The 25,737-nt window shown below is 40.8% G+C and overlaps 1 protein-coding gene across 1 annotated transcript in view; it reads right to left on the bottom strand.

The window, feature by feature from the left end:
* The window catches only part of LOC124798507 (fatty acid synthase-like), a 379,784-nt gene that overhangs the window by 113,779 nt on the left and 240,268 nt on the right, over positions 1-25,737 (bottom strand). Inside the window, exons 23-24 of the mRNA XM_047261946.1 lie at positions 18,641-18,820; positions 15,635-15,719 (exon numbers count right to left, since the gene is read on the bottom strand). Coding sequence (XP_047117902.1) covers positions 15,635-15,719; positions 18,641-18,820 — 265 coding nt within the window. The remainder of the gene's footprint in view (positions 1-15,634; positions 15,720-18,640; positions 18,821-25,737) is intronic.

Here is a 25,737-nt window from a genome sequence, read left to right as displayed (position 1 = left end):
TCTTCCAATGTTGTTTACCAACATTGTAACTTCTTTGGTAACAATATTCAGTAAATGTCTGAAGGTAGCCTTGTAAGCTGAAAACTGGTTCACACAATAAAAGTAATATGGTAGAACAAAAGCAAACTAGTGCTTTTCATTTATTATATAACTGAGTTTTACAAAACTGGTTAATGGGAGTGATACTGTTCAGTGTTAATGCAGGCCAGCTGAAGCAACCAGAAAATACCAAGTAAGTCCATACAACTAGCGTATTCTAGAGCCATGACATACTGTAATATGCCCAGCAGCTACACACTGTCTCATTAAGAAGCTCTTATGCTACATTTAAAATCATTCAAGTTTATAATTATATACTAGTACTTAATAAAAACAGTTTGTTTCAAATCATAAATACAACAGTCATTTAAACTCTCCATGAAAGAGCAATAAATTTAAAAAAATGATATATTATCATTAACTTGTTTATTTTATTCTCAAAGCAACCCTTTTGTAGAAAGTTAGTTTTGCATAGAAAAAATTAAAAATTATTGATTTGTTGAACAAATTGGTATGATGTTCTCAGATTACTGTAATCATTTGTGATTCAGCTTGTAATTTTCAACAATACCAAAGCCAGAGCATGGAATTATGTTGTTATCATTAACTTAAGAGATGTAGATTATCACCACCAGCTGCAACACATACGCTTCTAGCTTTATACAACACAATTCATTAACTCTGTTAAAGACATCTTGTTATACACCATGAGATGAATGTGAAAATATTTAATTAATAGACCAGTACTTGAACATGTAGCCGATCATCAGTGGCATATGTACTGTAAATCTATATCAAATGAAGTGTATGTCAAGTATGAAATCTTTATTATGTGGATAACTGTGGTAGACAGATTTTAATGTGTGCATGTTGTAGCTGTCAAATGCTGTATGGAAACATTCTTGGTTGTATTGAACTCTACTGTTATGAGATGAAAACAGGAGTTCCATGTTGGATTTTCTGGAACAAATTAGTGTTTTAGAGAGAATGGAGAATAGGAGCGAGCCACCCAGAGGGAGTTGGAACCCCCATAGAAATGGTAGCACCTGAGAATAAATGGTAGGGAGCAGAGAGTCAAAACTAATGAAAGGAGGAATAATAATCGAGAATGGAGGAATAGGAAGTGATTGAATGGACAGAAATGGGAAAATTGGAATGATGATAGAGAAGCAAAAGAGGAAAGCTGATGTGCCTCATAGGGACAGTAGGACTTCAAAATTTTTAATAAGGATGGGCTTACAATGAAATCTTTCAGTCACACAGAGAATGGAAAAAAGTTAACAAGAACAAAAAGACAGACTTTGTGGGTTGGTTGGAAGCAAACAATGGTTTGACATAATGAAATTGGTGAGTACAGTGTAACCTGTTTGTGCTGGAGACAAATCAAATGAAAGTAACTGAGGTAAATTGGATACCCAAGAGCTACCCATAAACACAAACTGTCAAGTATGATTAAAAAAAAGAATGCTATCAGTTGCAGTGGCCTGTGGTGATGTGGGCATACATAAAGACAGCTGTCAAGCTGCTGACTGGCCCAATGAGATATGAAAATTTTTTTGTACTTGAACACCATAAATAGAGTTTGCATAATTTTTGTAGGGGTGAGACATCTGTAGTTTTGTAGGATCACTTATGTTAATTGACTGGGTATGTGACCAGCTATAACATTACCAACACATTCAGGCTTATTTTTTAAATTGGGCACGTCCACAGAGATGAAGAGGGCCTAGTTACTGGCAGTTTTTTGGCAGGGAATGGAGGAAGAATATTGGAAGCTGGGGAAGTTTTTCACAGTGGGGAATCTCTATCAATATTCAGGGCTTGTGGTTGTAAAACTGGTGGAGTCTATTCTGCAGGTTCACCTAACATCACCATACTCCAGCCCACCATAGAAGTACAACAGAGAGGGATATTGGAGTGGAGGCAGGGAATCTGTCTTTGGCATCTGTCTTCTGACTTTTTTCAGCTCTGATCCTTCTGGAGCAGTGGTCAGACTTAGTTACCTGCTTTCTTCAGTGAAAAGTGACATCACAACCTCTTCTTATTTTGTCACATACCATGTGATTATATTGTACAAGCCACACAATACCATGCCAGGAGCTTCCCTATATCTGATACATGGTCAAGGTATCCCAATGGGACTGTGCATACAGCAACTATAAAACCATAACCTACAGATAGATTACTATTCACCATAAAGATGACATGTTGAGTTGCAGATAAGCACAACGAAAGACAGTTACACATTTAGTTCTTGGACAAAGCCTTCTTCAGAAAGGTGTATGTGAGGTCAGGAGGACACTCACTACCATAATTGCTATGGTAAGGAGTCTACATCTTTGCACATTAAAACTGTTTATGAAGCTTCTCATGTAAGAAGGCCTTATGTATTTTCTTGCAAAGAATTGTTGGGAAGGTTCAAAGTAGTAGAACTTTCTAAAAGATATCTATATGTCTATTAAGAAAATCCTATAACAAAAACAAATAAATTAATATGAGTCATCGGTGGGAAAAGCTAATCAGACATATGTAAGGATAGCAGGTAAATTAAAGCCAAACAAGTTTAGGTAGTTTCTCTTAGACAATTCAGCTGCAGTGGTTGGACAATGTAGAACATGGTGTTTACAAAGTGATGAAAGTACATGATTGGTCACAAATGTTGAAAAAACTCCTGAGGAAATTTTGTGGCAGATTAAAGCTGCATGCTGCACTGAGACTAGAACTCAAGACCTTTGCCTTTCACCCTACTAACTCAGCTACCCAACCACAACTCACAACCTGTCCTCACAGCTTTACTTCCAACAGTCCCTCACCTCTTACCTGCCTAACTTCAAAGAAGTTACCCTTCTAAACTTGCTGGACTAGCGCTCCTGGAAGAAAGGACGTTGGGGAGACATGGTTTAGCCGCAGGTTGGGGGATGTTTCCAGACTGAATTTGCACTCTGCAGTGGAGTGTGTGCTGATATGAAACTTCCTGGCAGATTAAAACTGTTTGCTGGACTGAGACTCAAACTTGGAATCTTTGCCCTTTGAGCTCCTCAAGCACAAAAGGTTGAGATAAAAAATCACAATGTGTTCTACACTCCATTGCAGAGGGAAAATTCATTCTGGAAACATCCCCCAGACTGAGGCTAAGCAATATCTCCACAATATCCTTTCATCCAGGAGTGCTAGTCCCACAAGTTTCACAGGAGAACTTCTGTGAAGGTGGTAAGGTAGGAGATGAGGTATTGGCAGCAGTAAAGCTGTAAGGATGGGTAGGTTATGAGGCTTGCTTGAGTAGCTCAGTTGGTAGAGCATTTGCTCACAAAAACCAATGGTCCTGAGATCAAGTCTCAGTCCAGCACAAAGCTTTAACTTGCTATGAAGTTTCATGCCAGCACAAACTTTGTTGCAGAGTGAAAACTCAATTCACGAGGAGATGGAAAACCTGTACGCCTGGGATGAAGTGTTCAAAGCACTGAACTTTACATAGAACATAAAACAGGATAGAATGAGATTAAAATACCAGTAATATGTACCAATAGTGCAACTGATCACTAGTGTATGCAAGACAATCGAGATAATCAAAGTAAAGAAGAAACACAGTAACAAGAGCAGTACTGTAGAACTGTATAGTTTTGTATCTCTGTCATTAGATATCAAGATGGACACAAATGAGCTGGTGTGGATGGTGCAGTGGAATAGTACAGAACACTGCCTTCAGAGGCAGCAGAGGATAAATCTTCTCTGCCATTGCATGGTCCACTATCAGTGTGGCATAAGCATGGAACAATTTCACATTCTGTTTAAGTAGTTGTTTTATCTGCTAGTTGTTGTATATGCTTCTGCTGCAGCATTTGTTGAAGGTGTAACTGCCGCTGGTAGCATTGAAAAAATACCACATCAATGGTGGCTGCAATTTAAAATTACATAAAAAAGAAAAGTGTTACACATGTAAGAACGTAACATACTTGTCACAACTTTTATATCTGCACAAGGCATGACAACACTGGAAATTGTCACAGTCAGCTAAAATGTAAATGTCATTTGCCTTTTAGAATTTTGTCTGCACCAGTGATTTATCGATAGCATTTGGAGCAGTTGATTCAGGATATTCCTTGTTCTGTAAACTACTTCAATGCCATCTGGATAATGAGCTCTACGTGAGAGAAGCATTTACATTTGCAGGCAGTCTTAAATGCCCTCTGGAGAAAGGCCTCACTGCAAACTGGAAAAATGCAGATTTCTCTCCACACAGGTGTATTTTTTGGGACATGTATTTAGCAAAGATGCCCTCATCCCCATGGATGAGCTTGTCAAAACCTTTAGCAACATCGCAACATGCAAGAACCTGAAAGAACTCCATTACTTTTTGGGAGAGATATCTTATTATGCTATGTTCATTCTCATGCTACACCCATCAGCCATCCTCTTAACTGGCTTCATCAGAATGGAGTCAGGTTCATGTTCTCTGTGGACTATTGACGGGCCTTTCAGTCCCTCAAGCAGTGTTTGTGCCCACTCACTGTCTAGATTCCTTCACACTGGGTAAACCATTAACTTTGGCCATGGATGCACCCCAAAATGTTATTGGTGTGGTTTTGTCCCATCACAACTCAGATGGCACCAAGCAACCCACTGCTTACACATTAGAGACACTTTCCATGGCACAAGGAGGTGGAAAAGGAGGCATTTGTTTTCATTTGGGGCATTAGAAAGTTTCACATTTTCTTGCATGGAGCAAAGTTCTTACTCGCACTGACCACAATTCCCTGTTTTCCTTATTCAGTCCTTACTCTAAGATATTGAAGTAACTCCCACTGCCTGCAGAGGTGTGCCCTCTTTCCCAGTTATTACAGTAATGACATTCGTAACCAGTCCACTGGACAACATGCAAATACAGGTCTACTTTTTTGGTTGCCAGCTGGTCTTGAGCTGAGGCTTGACTAATGGAAGGCTCTAATTTTTGCTTTGGATGATACCTTGTTGCAGATGTTGCTGGATGTCTCTTTTTCTGCCATAGCTGCTGACATACTTTTCCAGAAAATCATCTCAGCAGTCCAGATGCGACAGTCCGAATGCACCCTCTTTAGTAGCAGCTTCAGTGTAGAGCATGGTGTGCATTTATTTTGCAGCAAGATCAGCTCCACATCATCCAGAAGATCCTCATGCTTGCCAAGCAGGAGCAAAGCTGTTGAGAGATTATTTCTTGGCCATTGCATCCTTCCATCCTCCAGTTGCTGCATGTATCACACTGGGGTATGTCTCACACAAATGCTTTTGATTGGAGTCACGTCTCCTGGCCAGTGATCATTCATGGTATTAAACACCTCATGCAGGCTGTGCACAGAATCAGGTTGTGCTACCATACAAATTTTCCCCTTGGCCAGCTCTGGAGCAACCTCAGGAGAGGGTGCGCATCAAATTTTCAGGCCCCATTTTTCAGTAGCATGTGTTATCAAATTTTCTGTATGTTGCCAAGTTGTTCTCCACAATGCTGAAACCACTGTTCATGCATTATTGGTCATTTTTGCTATCAAGGGCTCTCCTTATACCCTCGTCTTTGATAACAGTGTGTAATGCATGTGACAGGAGCTTGCAGATTTTTCCATCCACAATGGTATCTGATACCTGACTACCACCTGCTTCATCCAGCTGAGTGATTTGTGTGAATGTTCAAGACTCAAATGAAAAAGTCTGTGTCATTCTCATTCCACAACAATGCAGTGTCAATTTATCTTCCTTCATGCCAGGTGATGCCAGTTAAGAGCAGAGCATTCGCATAGGCCACAGCTGCAGGGTCTTTTTAATTTATTGCACTGCAAGTTACATGCCACAAACCATTAGTTCCTGCTCTTTCTTCCTCACTGGGATGCCATATGAATCCAGTCTTTCAGTCACGAGTATGGGTTGATTCTGAGTGTTGTGGTAGGCCACAAAGGTTGGCACTGGTTTGCAGTGTATGATGGGAGTAGCTGGCCCATCATTGCAATCAGGAACCTCCACTGCAGTCTCCAAGCCAGCCATGTGAAGAAGTCAGTCATGCCACTGGTCTGTGGAGAGCTCCCAATTGTGGCTGCATGTGCTCCCACAGCTGTCCCTTTGACATTTTCAGCTATTCTACCTTCAATTGTGGACTGAGGAACTGGCAGAGATAGCTCCTATGACTGCTGATATCGAGCCCATGGAATATGACCTGATGCCCTCCGCCCATCTCTGGCCAGTGCTTGAGTCCTTGCTCCTACTGATGCTGGAGTATCAGCTTTCACCCCGACCTCCATAAGGCCCTTCCGACGAAGCTAGTAGCATCAGTACTGCTTTTCGATGGTTGATCTGCTGCTGAGGAATCTTGCAAACTCACCGGTTTTGCGACAGATGTCATGGCAGAAACCAGGCCATTTTCACCCTTACATGACATTTTCAGGGGTGAATGCTTTAGTAACTCCAGCAGCGGACATAGAGATGGATGCAAATGAGCCGGTATGGATACTGCAGTGGGACAGAACTAAATGATGTCATGGAGGGGATGTGCAAAGCATGGCATGGATGGAGATGTTTACCTGTCAGCAGCAATATGACTGGCATGGCAGTTACTATACTGATTTCAACTGCCTTAAACATAGCCTTCATCTCTTTCCATGCTCTGTTTCCTTGTGCTAGTGTCAACCATTTGCACTGGGTGCATTTGTGTTTATCTCTGGGGTCATCTCCATGCAGTGTTCAAGCTCTCTGCTCCCCCGTAGATTAACTTGCACCACATTGAGTTTCATTCCTTCTTCTGAAATTTAACTCCCCGGCTTTGTTACTGAGACACTGTCAGCTCGTAAAGCTACATTTATGCCAAGTGTGATGGTTCATGGCAGTGTTTTGATGGTGGTTCTGAGATAATGATGAACAAAGAATTAATGATACTGGCATAAACATCAGCATTCATCCAGCATGAACTGTTGTAATCATCAGAACAAGCAGCATGGTAGCTAACTTTATGACAGCACAAAATAAGCAATGACTTAGACAAAGTAGACAAATAATCATGAGTAAGTGCAACCACTGACAACAAATAATTTTTTCATTGGATCATGAAAAACAGAACACACATATACATATCAGGCTGCAAATAGCAGTGTGGATATTGATGAAGCAGATGTGCTGTTACCACTTGCAAAGTCAGGGAACATTTGTACAAAAACATAGAACCTAAAGAGGATCAGGTAATGAGGATTAGGGTCGAATGTCTAGTGACTCTGACAACCATGTTAGTCTTGAAGAAATTAGTTGAACCATCCAATCCAACCAGAAGAATGAGAGTGACAGAGTTTGAGGAAATTTTGAGGGAAATAATGGAATATTTTAAGGCACTAATGGAAAAAATAGATGCTGGGTGGTAGGTGAAACACAAGTGCAATTGAAGACCTAAATGTATGAAACGTAGGAAAAAAATACATAGTTGTAATTTCTTACAGGATATAATTTTCCTGTGTAAGTCATTCTTTTATTTTGATATTTAGTTCATTATTCAACTTTTAGCTTATTTTGCCATTATGTGCATTATCAAACTACATTACAGTGATTTTGACCACAGCATGTGTTTTCTCACTATGGTAACTATGATAACATATTTTAATGGATTAAAACAGTGACAAAACCTGCATGAGGGTTGAACTTTTGCTGCTTTACACATGAACTTTCCATTTGGGATGGATGTGCCTGTGTTCACTATTGTTGTGTGAAACTCTTATTAGGGATTCCATCACATGTTGCTTTTTCCCCACACTGATGTACAGGATATAATATGGTGTAAACATTACAGCTTTTTTTGTGTTGTAGCTTGATAATTCTCAAGAGTTAGCTAATTGCTAAAAAAATGAAGTACAGTTTTTATTTCAAAATGAAATAAAAGCTTATGCAGGAAAATAATTTCCTTTAAGAAATACATAAAAACTACTATAAAACATAGAAGCCATAGAACAGTCCAACATGGAAACCACCAAAAATTAGAAACCTAGGGAGACTAGGTCTGATGAAATGAATGAGAAACTGGAAATCTGGAAGTAGGAAATTTGAAAATGAGCAGAGAGAACATATCTGAAGCAGGAATGGTGGCTGACCACAAGATATCCAGTCAGAATGTGGAGCAAGCTATGCTATTGAAAATGAGAGCAATGCAGTATTTATCAATGAGAGTGAACTAAAAATGTGATGAAGTTAGATAATGGCATTCAGTGTAAAATGTACTGATGCGTCAAAAATGCCAGGCACAAGTGCTAATGATAAAGTTGTAATAACAAAGCAATTAATGAAAATATTATAGTGAATTTAGATGAAGTTATTCTATACACAAGCAAGATTGGTCAGGCTACAAAGTGCTGAATGGTAGCATGTTAAGAAGCAGTAGAAATTATTTTAATATGCTAAGAAGTTATAATGAACAGGATGTAGCAAGCAAGCCAAAATCTCAACATGATGCAGAGAACAGGATTATGTTAATGAAGATGATTTATTAACAGTTGCTGAATGTGAGAACTATGTCTGAAATACCTGCAAGAAGAGCAAAGTTTATGATAACATGGAAGCAATGTGAACACGTGTAGTAAATAGAGGGTGACAGTTATTGAACTATACGAAATAAAATCATCATAGCTTCTGAACAGTTTGCATTAGGATGTTCAAACTGCATGGTTGGCTGTGGATCAAGATGGGAATTAGTATATGTACGCATGGTTTGGTTTAGCAATGAAGCCTACTTTCATTTGGATGGATTCATTAATAGGCAAAATTGGCACATTTGTGGGACTGAGAATCAGCATTTTGCAATCGAGAAGTCTCTTCACCTTCATTGGGTGACTGTATGGTGTGCCATGTCCAGTCACAGAATAATTAGTGAGATATTCCTTGATGGCATGGTGACTACTGAATGGTATGTGAAGGTTTTGGAAGATGATTTCATCCCCGTCATCCAAAGTGACCCTGATTTTGACAAGATGTGGTTCATGCAAGACAGAGCTTGACCCCACTGAAGTAGGTGAATGTTTGGTGTCCAGGAGGAGCACGATGGGGACCGCATTCCGGCTCTGGGGTACTCAGAGGTCACTGGTGTGGGCCTCGATTAGGCACCATATTCTCCCAATCTGAACATATGAGACTCCTCATTGTGGGGCTATATTAAAGACAAGGTGTACAGCAATAACCCCAAAACCATTTCTGAGTTGAAAACAGTAGAAATAGTTCACAACATTAGGTGATGAGAAAAGCTTTACAGTGTACGAAAGATGTTTTACAGTGTACGAAAGATGTTTAAAGATAGGGTGGCACAATACTTGCCATGAGCTGTAACTATGATAACTGGAAAATGTTATAAATAAGTTGTAGTACTTTCCTCATAAAGATTCTGAGAGGGAGAGAAATTAATCTTATATTCACTACATAATTTCAAACACACTCAATTATAGGAAGTACACTTGTGATAGGACAAAAATTGGGTGTAATTAATATATCACAAGGACTGCTGCAGAATTACATCTGTAGGGTCTCCTAATAATCAACAAGGAACAGCATCATGTTTTTTTATTATTCCGTGAGAGAAGAACTAGTAATAACTTAGAAAAATGTAAGATTTGGAGTGAGTTTGTTGCAGTCATTCCCCAAGTATAAATCTGGCTGAGATAATTGTCAATACGTTGATGTCCACCTAAGCAGTGCATCACTTCTTATAACTAAAAAAAGTTAATTTATATTGCTGGATCGGACTATGTTCTGTACAATAAAAAGAATTCTCTAAGTGTGTGAGCTGCTTGATTATTGAGGACTTTGGATGAGCATAACACTCAGTTGCTATATTATTATTGGAAGATAAACTGAAGCTAAAGCTAATATTTACCCAAAAAAGAAGAATTTTGGCCAATTGCAACATACAGAATGTACATTCATATTTCTAATTTCTCTTTTAAGAGTGTCTATTATATTCTACGAGTAGAATTACCATCAATACCCATTTAATTTAAAAAGCTTGCATTTATATGTATTCCTAAGCATTATGGTGGTGCAACTTTCTGGGAAGAACTGCTTGCTGAAGCTATGGAGTTAAGGGCATGTTCATTGGCATGTGCCTGAGTCCCAGCTCCTTGGGAGTCCTGAAGACCCCAGCTCTACACATTTTCATAGAGAACAGTTTGCTTCAAATTATTAATTATGATGAGGTAATTAATAGGTTTGTTTAACAGGAAGAAAGAAAAAAAAGAAAGAAGGAAGGAAGGAAGGAATGAGGATGTTGAAAGATTATGTAAAAGCAAACTGTAGGTAACAATTTTCTCTGTTTCTTTCATGAATAATATTTCAGTATCTAGATGAGCTTTGGTCTTTCTGCTACCCTTTTCCAACTGATCTAAAGCGTGATTGCATTTGTACACTAGAAAAGTGTGCACTGTTTTAATGTATTGCAAAACCCTGCTGGTACTTCCCACTGAACATGCACTAGTAAACTTAATGCATACTACCAAGTTTGTTGGCATTTTAAAACAGGAGATATGTATTTTTTTTATGTTAGGGACTGAAAACCCATGTAATCAAGATCACACATGAAATCTTCTTCATTTGGATGGCTTGTTAGATGGATTCATATCATAAAACATACTTGATTAACGTAGGTGCCATTATGGCTTCACACATCATTAAAATCTTCCTTAAACACATCAATAAAATTTTCCTTAAAATGACAAAATCTAAACATGACATAATTAAAAACAGTGTTTCATCATTTGTGGCGAGTGTAATTGATAGATGGCCAGAAAACAAAGGTGTTACACAATTACAACTTAGTAACTGACAGACTCAGTATTCAGATCATTTTATAACAGAGATCATCACATACAGTATATGTTCCTGTAATGTTGTACATCTCAATAGTAAGGCAGGTGATGCTCATTACAATGTTCAAGAAATACAACATTCAGCATTTAAGTAGTATACACATGTATGGGCTGTATTGTACCAAAATGGGAACTCACATTCTGCTCCAGTACAGGCCACATATGTGTATTCTATCTATGAGCCAAATGTTGCATTTGTTGAACACTGTAATAAACATGAGCTGTCATACTATTCACATGTACCGTGTTACAGCTAGAGATGTAAATACTGACTGTGCCAGTTACGAAGTTGTTAAGGCAGGACACCTTTGTTTTATGGTGTTGTTCCATTACACTGGCCATGAATGCTGAAAAGCTATTTTAAATTATGTCTTGTATGGGTGTTGCAATTTTAAGAGAGAGATTTTTAACAATGTGTGAAACTGTAATGGCACCAACACTAATTGAAAATGTTTTATGATTTGAAGATGGCTAGATTGTTAGCTGAAACTAGTAATCCATCCAAATAAAGAAGATTTCATGTGTGATCTTGACTTCATGGGTTTTCAATCCCTAACATAATTTTTTTTTTTTAAATCCATAATTATCAAAAACATCTATGCATATATTCCACAAGCCACCTCACGGTGCGTGATGGAATGTGCTTCATATACTATTGTCATTTCCCCCCTTCCTCTGAAAGTGTGCAGCCAGTTTCCTTCCCCGTCCTTAAAACAATATGAACTTGTGCTCTGTCTCTAATGATCTCACTTTTTGCAGGAAATTAAACCCCGATCTTCCTTCCTTTCTTCTTTATTTGCCCATTTTTCTGCTCCAATAAGCTGTTAATGCTGCACTGGAAGAATACCTGTAGAGAGCTTCTGAAAGAGCTTGAATCTCACCAGTTTTCCTTGCATGGTCTTTTAGTGAGACATACATAAGAGGAACCACTATGCTGCCTAGTTCTTCTACAAGGGGCATTTGAAAAGTCCGTGCAAAAATAAATACTACTTATGTGTTTGGGGTAAACCTTTTTTATTTTTTGACATACTCTCTTTTTAGACTTATACACTTCATCCAATGCTGTTCTAATTTGTTGATCTCTTCCAAGTAATAGGAATTGTCCAATTCTGCAAAACAGTTATTAGTTTCTGTAATCATCTCCTCGTTTCAATAAAATCTTGTCCTACCAGCCATTTCTTCAAATTGAGGAACAAATAGTAGTCTGAGGGAGCCAAGTTTGGAGAAAAGGGGGCATGTGAAACGAGTTGGAATCATATTTCGATTAATTTCATGACCACAACTGCTGAGGTGTGTGCTGGTGCATTGTTGTGATGGAAAAGGACTTTTTTGCGGTCCAATCGCCGATGTTTTTCTGGCATCTCGGTTTTAAAACAGTCCAATAATGATGCATAAATGCACCTGTAATATTTTTACCCTTTTCCAAATACTTGATGAGGATTATCCCTTGCGAATTCCAAAAGACAGTCGCCATAACATTTCCCGCTGAAGGAATGGTCTTCGTCTTCTTTGGTGCACATTCTCCCTTGGTAACCTATTGTTTATATTATTGTTTGGTCTCAGGAGTATAGTAATGTATCCATGTTTCATCCACAGTGATGAAACAATGCTTAAAGTCCTGCAGATTCTTCCTGAACAGCGGCAAATCATCCTTGCAACACTTCACATGATTCCGTTTTTGGTCAAGTGTGAGCAATCGCGGAACCCATCTTGTGGATAGCTTTCTCATGTCCAAATGTTTATGCAAAATATTATGTACCCATTCATTCAAGGTGCTCACAGAACAAACAATCTCATGCACCTTCACTCTTCTGTCATCCATCACCATATCATGGATTTTATCAATGATTTCTGGAGTCGTAACCTCCACAGGGCATCCAGAATGTTCAGCATCACTTATGCGCATATGGCCACTCCGAAAATTTTTAAACCACTTATAAAGAGTTCTAATCGAAGGTCGCTGTAATGTATATCAAGCTCCTCTCTAGTCTCCTGAGGCGTTTTGCCTTTCATAAAGTAATGTTTAATCACCACATGAAATTTGTTTGCGTCCATTTTTTGACAATCACTCGACTTCCTTGATTCACATGAATGCCAAACACAAAGAAATAGACAAATATAGCTAAAACTTGGTGTGCATTCTTTCCAAAGATGCTGCTAGCTAGACATGTCCTCTATATGCACCAGTGGTGCCATCTCTTGGACTTTTCACTGACTTTTCAAATGCCCCTCGTAGGAACATGTGCTCTCAGAATTTTAACAGTAAGTGTAAATCATGTCTTTGTGCACAATGCCTCTAGCATCTTTCACTATAGTGGATGAGTATATCCTTAAGCCCTTGATGAAACGTGCTGCTCTTCTTTAGATCTATATTCTCTCTATTAGATCTAGTAAGGGTCCCAGACTAAAGAGCAATACTCAAGTCTGAGTTGAATGGTGGTATTGTAAGCTACCTCATTCTTTGATGGACTACACTTTCTGAGCATTCTTCCAATGAATCTTAGTACAGCATCTGCCTTTTTTTGTGGTTAGTTTCATGTGGACATTACATTTCAAATAGGTCTGTGTACGTAGTTCCAGATGTTCAATGGACGTCACTGTTTCCAGTGATTTTACAGTGATCATGTAATCCAAAATTAATGGATCTGTCCATATATTTTTGTAGACTAGGGAATATTTTTATGTTGAGAAACAACTGCCAATTCATGCTACAAATGTTGATCCTATGCATGTCTTTCTGTGTTTCACTGCATTATTTTTTTTAACATTTCAGTTTTCCTATAAACATCATTGTCATCCAAGAACAGCCCCATGGACTTTCTGACATTATCTGCTTGACCATTTATATACATTCTTAACAGTAGTGGTCCCAATAGCATTCCCTCTTGATACATCAGAAACAACTTTTCTGTCAGAAGATTTCTCTCCATTAAGAATGAGTTGTTACATTTGCTAAGATCTCTTCAATTTAACCAAAAAGCATGTCAGATATTCAGTACACTTGTATTTTGTTTCCAGATGACAGTATGGAACTGTATCTACCACTATTTGGAAGTAAGGAATGTCACATCACACTAAACACTGACATCTATTGCCTTCTGGATCTCGTGGACAAACAACAAGTTGAGTTATACAGGATTTTTGTTGATGGAATCCATGTTGTTTCTTGTACAGGAGATTATAAGTCTCAAGGAAAGTATAATACATTAGCATAAAATGTATTCAAAAATTCTATAACAAACTTTTGTAAGTAACATAGACTTACAATTCTGTGCATCAGTTCAACAACGCTCTTGAATTTTGGAATGACCTGTGCATTTTTCTGTTCAATTGGAACACCTCATTCCTCCAACAACAAATATTTGGCTGCTTTAGAAGAGGGGCATGTTTCTTCACATACTCTCTGTAGAATTGTACCGGTATCTCCACTAGGACCTGTCACCTTTTTACTGATGAACAAATGAACAATTCCATATTCTACATGCAAATCACTTATCTCAACATGTATTTTGTTGTTTGTGTGATGTCAGAATGAAGGAACCATAGTACAATCTTTCTCACTGAAAAGATTTTGGAAAATGAAATTTAGTATTCAACTTTCTCTCTGTTTTCTTCTGCTCCTGTGCAGTGGTCATTTAAAGGGGCAACCATGCAACTTGTACCAACTTTCCTTCTACAAAGTGACCCTGCAAGTGTTCTTCAATCCCCTTCAGGTGGGTTTGGACCAACCATTTGAGGCGTATCAAAAGGTGCTGTGACATCGGGGATTCCTGGCTGTATCAAAGTTACCACAGGTGCAAAAGCTTTCTCTAGAAGTGCTTTAAGCAGTCTGTCATCTGTAGGCAACACAGAGTCCAACTGTTTTGGAGAAGGTCAATTCCCACTGTGTTGGTACATCTTTATCTGCTTTCAGCAACACACAAGAAATATACTTCTATCCCAAGCTGTTATTATACTCATCTAAGTACCATTGCTATTCTGCTTCTGATTATCAGTTACTTGTCAAAGTCTGGAGACTACTGATTATTTGTTATGGCAGCTAATTCAAACTGAGATAGGTGAATGTGGTGCTTTGGTATTGTGAAACTATACTACAAGGTCAGATAGTGCTTCACTGGCACTCACAAAATACACAAACAATTAGTGAAAGGAAATGCACTGCTCAACACAGATAACAATAAAATAGCTATGGATCACTTTCAGGTAGAAGCATGTAATTAAATAAACTGATTAAAGTAGATGCATGTAACAAAATAAAAAACTAGACATGCTACACAAACTAAGTATTTTTGCTGCTGCTGAGAACAATGCTACAAAGTCAGCTCATATGAATTTAAAAGTGAACCTCCACAGACTGTGCCAGACGGGCTACTCAGTACCCTACACCATGTCATCCTCTGGCAACGGAGTCGTTCACATGCAGCATGGAGACGTATATGATCAGCACACTCCACTCCCAGCCGTTGTCAGTTTCCCAGTCCTAAGTACCACTTTTCTCTCTCAAGTATCTCCTCAGCTGGCATCATTCCAGTTGAGTACAAACCCCAGAGTTTGAGAAGCAGTTTAAATATTTTTTAAAGTAAATAGCTAAATTTTGAAAAATGCTTTCATTACCTGAAGAAAGTACTTCTATTCACAAGAATTCTATTTACTTATCTCTCATACCTGGATTGAGATTACACAGCTTATGACATGACCTATTTATTCTCTTTTTAATAGTTTTAAAACTTAATATTTGTTTTACTTACAGATTGTTCTTTCATTTCTGTGTCACTGATGATAGATGGGTCCATTTTGTTAAGGCCAATGTAGCTCAGGTCAGTATCATTGACCCTGAAATTTAATTATATTGTAAGATGTAACCTTCTTCAGTTAATTCAGATTGTTAATGCAGATTTAGTTAGCTCTAACATAATTAAATCCAGCAACATTTATATGAAAATAATGGTTAACACTTCCAAAAAACTATTTCATCAAATATATGACATTGTTTCAAATTGTGCTAAAGACTGAAAAACAGCTACAATTATGGAGTTTGTCAGAAATGAGACATTAGAAAATGTTTGGTTTGCATAAACTTTGCTGCTTTCTTCTTGAGTTAAAAAACAACAATGCCTGAGACAATCCTGGATCACTGATATTATGGCACATCACCTGAGGGTGTCTGGTTTGATTCTTCATATCATAAAGAATTTTCATCTCTGGAAATTTACAGGCAAAAGAATATCTGGTGTTACACAGTTTCTAATCGCCAGATTATTCACAACTGATCTAATTTAAATTCTAAATGTCTCTGCCATTTCAGGTGATGTTAGGGAATAATTTCTGGTTGATGACACCATCATAAGGGGAAATTAAACTTTGTGAGCCTGCCACACCATCTGAGAAGACTAAGTACTGGATTTCATCACAACTTCTTTCATTTCATCATTTACAGTAAAAAAGTCTCCATTCTTTGCACTCACTAAACACATGCCTCTTCTTTTTACCAATGTTGTTACAGCTAAGTCGAGTGGCACTAGTTCTTTCCTGAAATTTCACTAACATCTCAGTAGAAAGGAGGTGCAGAGTTCTCTACGTTATGTGTCCATGCAACATACAAAATCTAAAATCTATCCTGTGTGTTTTGGATTTACTTCACATTTGACTCACTTCACTACCTTATTAGGCTTCTAAAATGATAGATAGGTGCTTCTTTATCTGCAAAGCTAAAAATTAGAATAAGGAAGGTGTCTGCTACAGGTCTTTATCCATTAATGATGAAAAATGGCTAGATTAATAATTATGATGACCATTCTTATTTGAAGACATGTAACTTGGTTCAATGAGTCACAATGATACTGTTTTTACTGCAGAATTTTTTTATGTCTCAGGAACTCTCTAGACTTTCTTTCAGCTGAATTCTGTAATGGTTTATGCAGTCATACTGTGATCTCTAGTGATTCCCTTCATCACATTAAATGGTAAGGCAATTGGCAAGGTGTATGAAAATACAACTTCCCAGCAGGGGATTTCAGTCATGTAAATGACAGTCATCTCTCACATAGCTGTAATACACCCCTTATGGCTCTGATGAGTTAAAGTATGAAGTAATATGCTTCCCAAAACAATATAGAAGAAGAATTGAACATTATCAAGCCACTGTGATTTGTATTGGAAGTCCAATTATGGATCATTTCACTCTGTAGCATCTCCCATAAAATTGGAATAATTTCTTTCAAACATATATTTCTTCAAACTCTTTGGCCAATTTAAAGGCTTACATGTGTGAAACCAAAGAAGATTTCAGGCTGTGTGGATGAGGTGTTAATATTATTTGTCCATCTCCTGTAGACCCATTGTGGGTACCTTTAAAAATTTTACCAACATTTTATACAATGAAGAGCCAAAGAAACTGCTACACCTTCTTAATATCGTGTAGGGCCCCCCACCATCACACAGAAGTGGTAATGTTTGAAGCAGTGCTGGAGGGAATTTACACCACGAATCCTGCAGGGCTATCCATAATTCCATAAGAGTATGAAGGGATGGAGATCTCTTTTGAACAGCAAGTTGCATGTCGCCTCAGATATGCTCAATAATGTTTGGTGGGCAACGAAAGTGTTTAAAATCAGAAGATTGTTCTTGGAGCCACACTGTAGCAATTCTGGATCTGGATGTGTAGGGCGTTGCATTGTCCTGCTGGAATTGCCCACATCTGTTGGAAGGCACAATGGACATGAATGGATGCAGGTGATCAGACATGATGCTTATGTATGCGTCACCTGTCAGAGTCGTATCGAGACATATCAGGGGTCCCATATCACTCAAGCTGCACACACCCCACACCATTACAGAACCTTCATCAGCTTGAACAGTCCCCTGCTGATATCCAGGGTCCATTCATGAGGTTGTCTCCAAAACCTTGCACGTCCATCCACTTGATACAATGTGGAATGAGATTCATCCAACCAGGCAACATGTTTCCAGTCATCAACAGTCAAATGTCAGTGTTGACAGGCCCAGGCGAGGCATAAAGCTTTGTATTGTGCAGTCATCAAGGGTACACAAGTGGACCTTCGGCTCTGAAAGCCCGTATTGATGAAGTTTCTGAATGGTTCACGTGCTGACACTTGTTGATGTCCCATCATTGAAATCTACAGCAATTTGCAAAAGGATTGCACTTATGTCATGTTGAATGATTCTCTTCAGTTGTCATTGGTTCCATCCTTGCAGGATCTTTTTCTGGCTGCAGTGATGTTGGAGATTTGATGTTTTACTGGATTCCTGATATTCTCAGTAGACTCATGAAAAGGTCGTATGGGAAAATCCCCACTTCATCGCTACCTTGGAGATGCTGTGTCCCATCACTCATGTGCTGACTATAACACCATGTTCAAACTTACTTAAATCTTGATAACCTGCCAGTTTAGCAGCAGGAACCGATCTAATGACTGTGCCAAACTCTAGTTGTCCTGTATAGGCGTTCCTGACTGCAGTGCCATATTCTGCCTGTTTACATATGTCTGTATTTGAATATGCATTTCTATACCAGTTTCTTTGGCACTTCAGTGTAATATGAACTTCACAGTTGTTTTAATGTTACACAACACATACAAAATGTCGCACAGGATAAAAAAATAGGCTCACTTGACTAGTTTGTAACACAAGGCTAATGAATAGAAAATTTAATTTCATTTCTATAAAACAGAATTCATATGAGTGTTAGTAATGCTACCAACCAAAAAGCATACAAAATTACTTTTTATTTTTACCTTAAATGTACAGATGCTTCCTCAATAAGAGTATTTGCCCTTAACGGCAACACACTCCTAATGGTCCCCCATGAACTTTCAGCATAAACATTAACTGTTAGATCTAGAAGAAGGTGCTGCTTATAGAAGTTGTCAGATAAGGAAAATTCTGGTGCAGTCTCATCCAGAATGAAAAAGTACCTAAGAAACAAACAACAACTATATAAATTTCACAGAAATTAAAAGAAATACATTCACATTAGCCCCTCTTGCATATCTTAGTATATAAGTAGCTAGCATTAAAAAGATAATAATAATGTTCTGTGAAACTTCTGAACCATTAAGTAGATATCTGTCTCAAACAAAATTTGTATTGCAGCACAGGTACATGACAATACACTAATCATTAAGCTTACAGAACTGAACATTATCTCTAATCTTTAGAATTAATTATATCAAGAAGCTCCCAAATGCTCCAAGTAGAATGTCCACAAAATTAAAGTATGGAATTGAAAAGGAACTGGATATTTTAATGTAGGGTCTTTCTTTATGCAGTCTGTATGTGTACCAACAGTGTAGCAACAGTGGCTGCTAGAGAATTATGTCCAGCAAGACACTGACCAACTGTAACCAAGGCTCATCTATTTTGTGACATGTGAGGTGAAAACGCAAGTCGGGAAAGCATTTGTATCTGGTTCACACATTCCTCAATGTATTGAAGAAATTTTGCATGTGAACTTGTTTAAAGAAAGGCAGTAACTCCTGATCTGAAATCTCTCTGAAACAGTCCCTGCTGTTCAGAAAGCACTGAATATGTAGAACCTGACACTACTTGCTGTATTAAATGACACACCAAAGTATCATTTTTTATGTTTGTTTACTATGCTACCCAAGAATGCAGGTTGTTTGATTCTGGTTACCATACTAGCATTACACCATCACTATAGAGCAGGCTGTCATCACTAAAGGGTAGGTTGTCATGGTACTAATCTGAAACTACTAAATTCTGTCACTAAACGTGTCACTGAAAATGTAGATGTGCTCATTTCAGTTTGAGCAACTTGTGGTTGCTGGACAATGTGCAAATGAATCATGCAATTTGCATGAAATGTTTGACATCACAAAGAGAATTCTTTTGCCAACCAAACCCATACCTTTCGCTGCTATGTTCAGGAGTCATTCACTTCTGTTTCACACATATAACATGTGGTTGGCTATAACATTTTGAATTAAAAAAGCAAACTTTGGACGAATTTATGGTAATATTTACCATGTAGAAACACTTTCGTCTGACAGTATGTATTTTTTAACAATGGAAAATTCAGGATGCAATGTGACAATAATATGAAAAAGATACTTGCCACTCACCATATTACAGAAAAGATAAGCCATAGATAAGCACAACAAAAAGACTGTTAGCAAGTAAGCCTTCGGCCAACAAGGCCTTCATTGAAAATGGACAACATGCACACACACACACACACACACACACACACACACACACACACACACAACGTAAACACAACTCACACACATACGACCACAGTCTCTGGCTGCTGAGGCCACACTGCAAGCAGCAGCTCATCATGGGAAAAGCAACCAGATGGTTAGGCTATGGAAGAGGGGGGTGTTATATCCTAGCCAGTAATGCCACCCGAGCCCGCTGCCAAAAGGTTGGCAGCATCAAAGTCCGGACGCCGTCCGCATAAGCAGCGCCAGCGAGACAGCAAATCGCCGCAAGTCTGCGCGCGCCACCGCTGGCTTCTGGTTTCTTAAGCGCTGGAGTCGCGAGCGCTAGGACAGTTCTGTATTCGCCGCTCAGTTGTACACTCACCACCGAATTGTGTACTTGCTAGTCAGTTGTGTGTTCATCACAGCAGAGTTGTTGTTTGTCGTCAGCCGACGCTGACCTAGCCGCTCCGACTCGAACTAGACAGATTTCTGTAGACACGGAGTTCACTACTGTGTTTCTGTATCTTCGTTAATAAAGATAAGTACCGCCTTTATTTTAATCAGAGTGTTTGGGTTTTCATCTTTCTGTTCACTGTTCCAGCGGACCGGTCGGCCCGCTATTAAAAGTGTGGCGGTGACTTCGTAAGCCATTTCTACAGCGAAGTGTTTGTCGCTACGAACGCCGCCACAAAACTGGGGACGAGGACTTCCGAACTCGTGTGCCGGGCTGGTTCAACTTGTTTCTGGTTATACTAATTATAGCGATAAAATTTTGGGGGCTGGTTTAATTTGTGTTCACTATGTCTGCCGAATTACAACAGTTGATCTTGTTACAGAGTCAGCAAATACAAAGTCTGGTGGAAGCAATCGCCAAAAAAGGGCTAATCCTCCAACACAACAGGAACAAGCACAGGCAGCACCACCTTTCCGTGCTTTTGATGCATCAAGAGAAGAATGGCGAGAATATTTCGCGCAGTTGCAGGCGCACATGACAGTCTACAAAATCACGGGTACTGAGCGGCAGCTTTATTTAATTTCCACTGCAGGCGTGGAAGTCTATCGACTACTTTGTAAGTTGTTCCCGGAATCCAAGCCAGAAGCTTTAGACTATGATGTTGTTGTTAACAAGCTTGCTGAGTATTTCGAGTCACGAGTTCATGTGGCAGCAGCCAGATTCAAGTTCTTCAGATTAAAGAAACTGCCACATCAATCTAATAAACAGTGGTTAACAGATTTATGGGGCCTCACCCGTCAGTGCCGATTTAATTGTGTGTGTGGAGCTTCCTACAGTGATGTCATGTTATGAGACGCTATTACTCAAAACATTGCAGATTCTCGTATTCGTGCTGCTATCTTAAAGTTGCCTGACCCGTCATTAGAGACTGTGATGAACATCATTGAAGCCCAAGATACTTTTGACTATGCTGAGTGTGAGTTAGATCAGCCATGTATTTCTCAAATTGCCTGTGCTAAGCAAGTCATGTCACGCCCGCGGCCCCACCGGCAGAGTCAGACTGTAAACACTAGCCGGCCGCGTCATGTTAAACACATTCGTCAGCCGCGTGTGCAACATGATAGAGTTAAGTCTTGCCCTAAGTGTGTTCTTGCTCATCCTCGTGAACGTTGCCCGTTAAGAAACGCGGTTTGTCACTTTTGTCAAAGGAAAGGACACATCCAGACTGTTTGTTTGCGTAAACGCAAGAACAATTCTAGTGCTGCCCAGCCCATGGATATTCATGTTCTTCAAAGCCAGCCCACCCAGAAGGTCGCGTTTAAAGACTCTTCCACGGTTCGTGTGGGTAATAAATTTGTTCGCAATAAGCCGCCCACCCAGCCCTCTGATATGCGACCCAAGCGTAATTCAAACGCTGTAAAAAGTAATGTACAGACTGCAAGTGAAGCGGGAGTTGTTGTTCCACCCGCCCAACCCACGAGTTGTCGTAAGCAGCGAACACGCGCTAAACGCGCTGATTTTGTGTCTTCCGCCTCCACTGCACTGATCCAGAGACAGTGTAATAAACTATTTGTGAAGCTACGCATCCAGGATAAGACCTTCAATTTTCAATTAGACACTGGTGCGTCTGTGACTCTCATAAATAGTGCTACGTATGCGGCTATCGGCCGCCCTAAACTTTCAGCGGCAAAACATTCTTTGGCTACTTATAGTGGAGAACAAATTCCTGTGTTAGGTGTATGTAGCATGCCAGCCACATTCCATGGCAATACAAAAACAGTTTCATTCACAGTGCTCCGCGCTACAGACAGTGTAAACATTTTCGGATTAGACTGTTTTGACTTGTTTGGCCTGTCTATCCAAGACAATGTGTTGCAAATTAATTCTGTTGTTGTTCCTCAAGACAGCATAACCGATTTGTGTAAGCAATACGGTGCCATATTTAAAGACGAACTAGGTTGTGCTGCGAACTTTGCCGCTCATATTACGTTAAAAGATAATGCTCAGCCTCGATTTTGTCGTGTTCGTCCAGTGCCTCACGCCCTCCGGGCACCTGTAGAAGATGAACTTCGTCGTTGGCAAAACAACGGTGTTATTCAACCCGTTTCAGCAAGCCAGTGGGCTTCTCCCTTAGTTATTATAAAGAAACCGTCTGGCAAGTTACGTTTATGTGCTGATTTTAAGTCGACAGTTAATCCTCAGACTGTCATTGATTCTTTTCCTTTGCCTAGACCGGACGAGCTGATGGATAAGTTAGGGGAAGCTCGTTTCTTTTGCAAAATTGATCTCCGTGAAGCATATTTGCAATTGCCCCTCGATGAGCAATCACAACAGTATTTTGTCATAAACACGTCGTTGAGGTTGTTCCGTTTTCTGCGTTTGCCTTTTGGTTGTGCGTCAGCTCCAGCTGTTTTTCAGCGTTTTTTGTCACAACTTCTGGCTAATGTGTCATCGTGTTGCAACTATTTAGACGATATTGTTGTGTCCGGTCGGACGCCTGCTGAACATTTCCGTAATTTGGAGTGTTTGTTTACAGTGTTGTCTCAGGCAGGCCTACGTTGCAACATCGATAAATGTTCATTTTTCCTTACAGAGCTGGAGTATCTGGGACATGTTATTAATGCTCAAGGCATTCATCCCTCCCAGTCACATTTAGCAGCTATTCGTGATTTGCCCGCCCCTCACAATCTGCATGAATTGCAAACAGTTCTTGGCAAATTGACATATTATATTAGGTTTATACCTAATGCATCACAGATTGCTGCACCGTTGCATCGTCTCCGCCGTAAGAATGTTCCGTTTGTGTGGTCAGCTGATTGCCAATCAGCCTTTCAGCAGCTTAAAGAGGCTTTATTGAATGATCGTTGTCTGGTCCATTATGACCCTAACAAGCCTCTGGTGGTAGCTTGTGATGCCTCTTCTTTCGGCCTCGGTGCTGTGTTGTCTCACCGAGTCGGTAACACCGAACTTCCTATTGCATTCGCATCTAAATTGCTAAACAAAGCTCAGTGTACTTATAGCCAATTGGACAAGGAAGCGTTGGCTATTGTGTTCGGTGTCACAAAATTCCATCACTACCTCTATGGTAGACCTTTCTATTTAGTAACAGATCACAAGCCCCTGACGTCACTGTTTCATCCGTCTAAACCAGTTCCTCAGTGAACAGCTCAGAGACTACAACGTTGGGCTCTTTTGTTATCACAATACCAGTATGAGATACTGTATCGCCCTACAGCTCAGCATGCAAACGCTGACGCGCTTTCTAGATTGCCGATTGCTGCGGATGATGTCTTCGCTTCCTCTGACGACCCTTGCCATCAGATTGACGCCGATGAGCATCAATCCCTCCGGGATTTTCCGATTGATTATCGTCAGGTGGCACGTGAGACAGCTACGGATCCTCATCTGAGTTTACTATTACGTTTTGTTCAACGTGGTTGGCCGTCCAAGGCAAAGGACATATCGGATCCTGTGGTTCGTCACTATTATCCGCAACATCATCTGTTGTCTGTTTCGCACGGAGTTTTGCTGTTACGCACCGAGAATGACCAGCTTCGTGTTGTGGTTCCCCAAGTGCTCCAATCCAAGGTCCTCGCCTTGTTGCATCAAGGTCATTGGGGAGTGGTCCGCACCAAGCAGCTTGCCCGCCGTCATTGTACATGGATCGGCATTGATAAGCAGATTACGCAGATGTCTACAGATTGTTCGACGTGTGCCGAACACCAAGCTGCTCCGCCTCAACGCTATTTTGAGTGGGCACACCCTGCCGGTCCCTGGCAGCGAGTACATATTGATTTCGCTGGTCCATATTGGAATTCTCGTTGGCTCATCGTGATAGATGAATTTCGTAATTTTCCGTTTGTTGTGCCCATGCAGTCTACAACGTCTGCACACACTATACAGGCGTTGACTTCAATTTTTTGTATTGAGGGTCTTCCAGAAGTTTTAGTGTCTGACAATGGTCCACAATATACCTCTGCTGAATTTGAAAGTTTTTGTTCTGCCAATGGCATTCGCCATGTTCTTACTCCGCCGTTCCACCCTCAAACAAATGGTGAAGCGGAACATTTTGTACGCACATTCAAGGATCATATGGACCGCCTTCGTGCTACACACTCTTGTCAGCAGGCCCTCATCACGTTCCTGTCATCGTACCGGACCACGCCACGCGACGACCCTTCGCCTGCGGAGCTTCTCCACGGCCGTCGTCATCGCACCCTACTACGGTTGTTGCACCCCCTGGATCGACCTGCCGCTTCTGAGCATCGCACGCGTTTTCAGTGCAACGACGCCATTTTTTTCAGAGTTTATCACGGTCGCCATCGTTGGGAACGTGGTACCGTGATAAGTGTCCAGGGTCGCGGTTTTTATACTGTTCAAGGTGCTACTGGGGTGCACAGGAGGCATCAGAACCAGTTGCGCCGCGCTGGCCGCCCGAATTCTGCCGCTCGTTCTTTGTCCACAGATTTGGTCCGCGGCGGGTTCCAGCCGCGCCTTCCGACTTCGCTGCCGCCCCCAGGGCAGCAGCAGCAGCAGCCGTCGCCGCTACCACGCCGACAGCCCGTCCCATTGATGCCTCGCGTGCAGCTTCATCCGGGAGCGCCCCAGGTGGTCGCTCCGGCGCCTGTGGTCCCTCTTCAGTCGCCACCGCCTTCGGAGCTGATGGACGTCGACCCCTCAGCCGGGCCGCCTTCCCAAGCGGTGGCTGTGCAGCCTGTCCTGCAGCCGCTTTCCTTGGGCACCGCCAAGGAGTCTGACACCGCAGCGCCTTGTCCGGCGCCCACTCAGCAGCCGTCGACGCAGCGTCAGGAGACGCTGCCTCTCTTCGTGGGTCCCCACGCCCCGTCGCGTCCAGTTCCAGAAGCTGCGCCCGTGGTCACAGGCGTGCACCCTGACCTCGGTTTTCAGTCGGTGTTTCCCGAGGCCCCGCGCAGCCAATGCTGGGGTGCGGACCGGGGACTGCCACCGACAACAGTCTCCGCCCCGGTCTCTTCTGCTACGCCTGCGGCCAGACCCCTCCCCCACCGTCGACGCTCGCCACGTCATTATTCAACGACGGTGCGGCGATTTGGGGGGCAGGAGTGTTATATCCTAGCCAGTAATGCCACCCGAGCCCGCTGCCAAAAGGTTGGTAGCATCAAAGTCCGGACGCCGTCCGCATAAGCAGCGCCAGCGAGACAGCAAATCGCCGCAAGTCTGCGCGCGCCACCGC

The sequence above is a fragment of the Schistocerca piceifrons genome, chromosome 5, assembly GCF_021461385.2.
Source record: "Schistocerca piceifrons isolate TAMUIC-IGC-003096 chromosome 5, iqSchPice1.1, whole genome shotgun sequence".
Lineage (NCBI taxonomy): Eukaryota > Metazoa > Arthropoda > Insecta > Orthoptera > Acrididae > Schistocerca > Schistocerca piceifrons.
The sequence above is the reverse complement of the archived record's forward strand: the minus strand, read 5'-3'. Positions and strand labels throughout refer to the sequence as shown.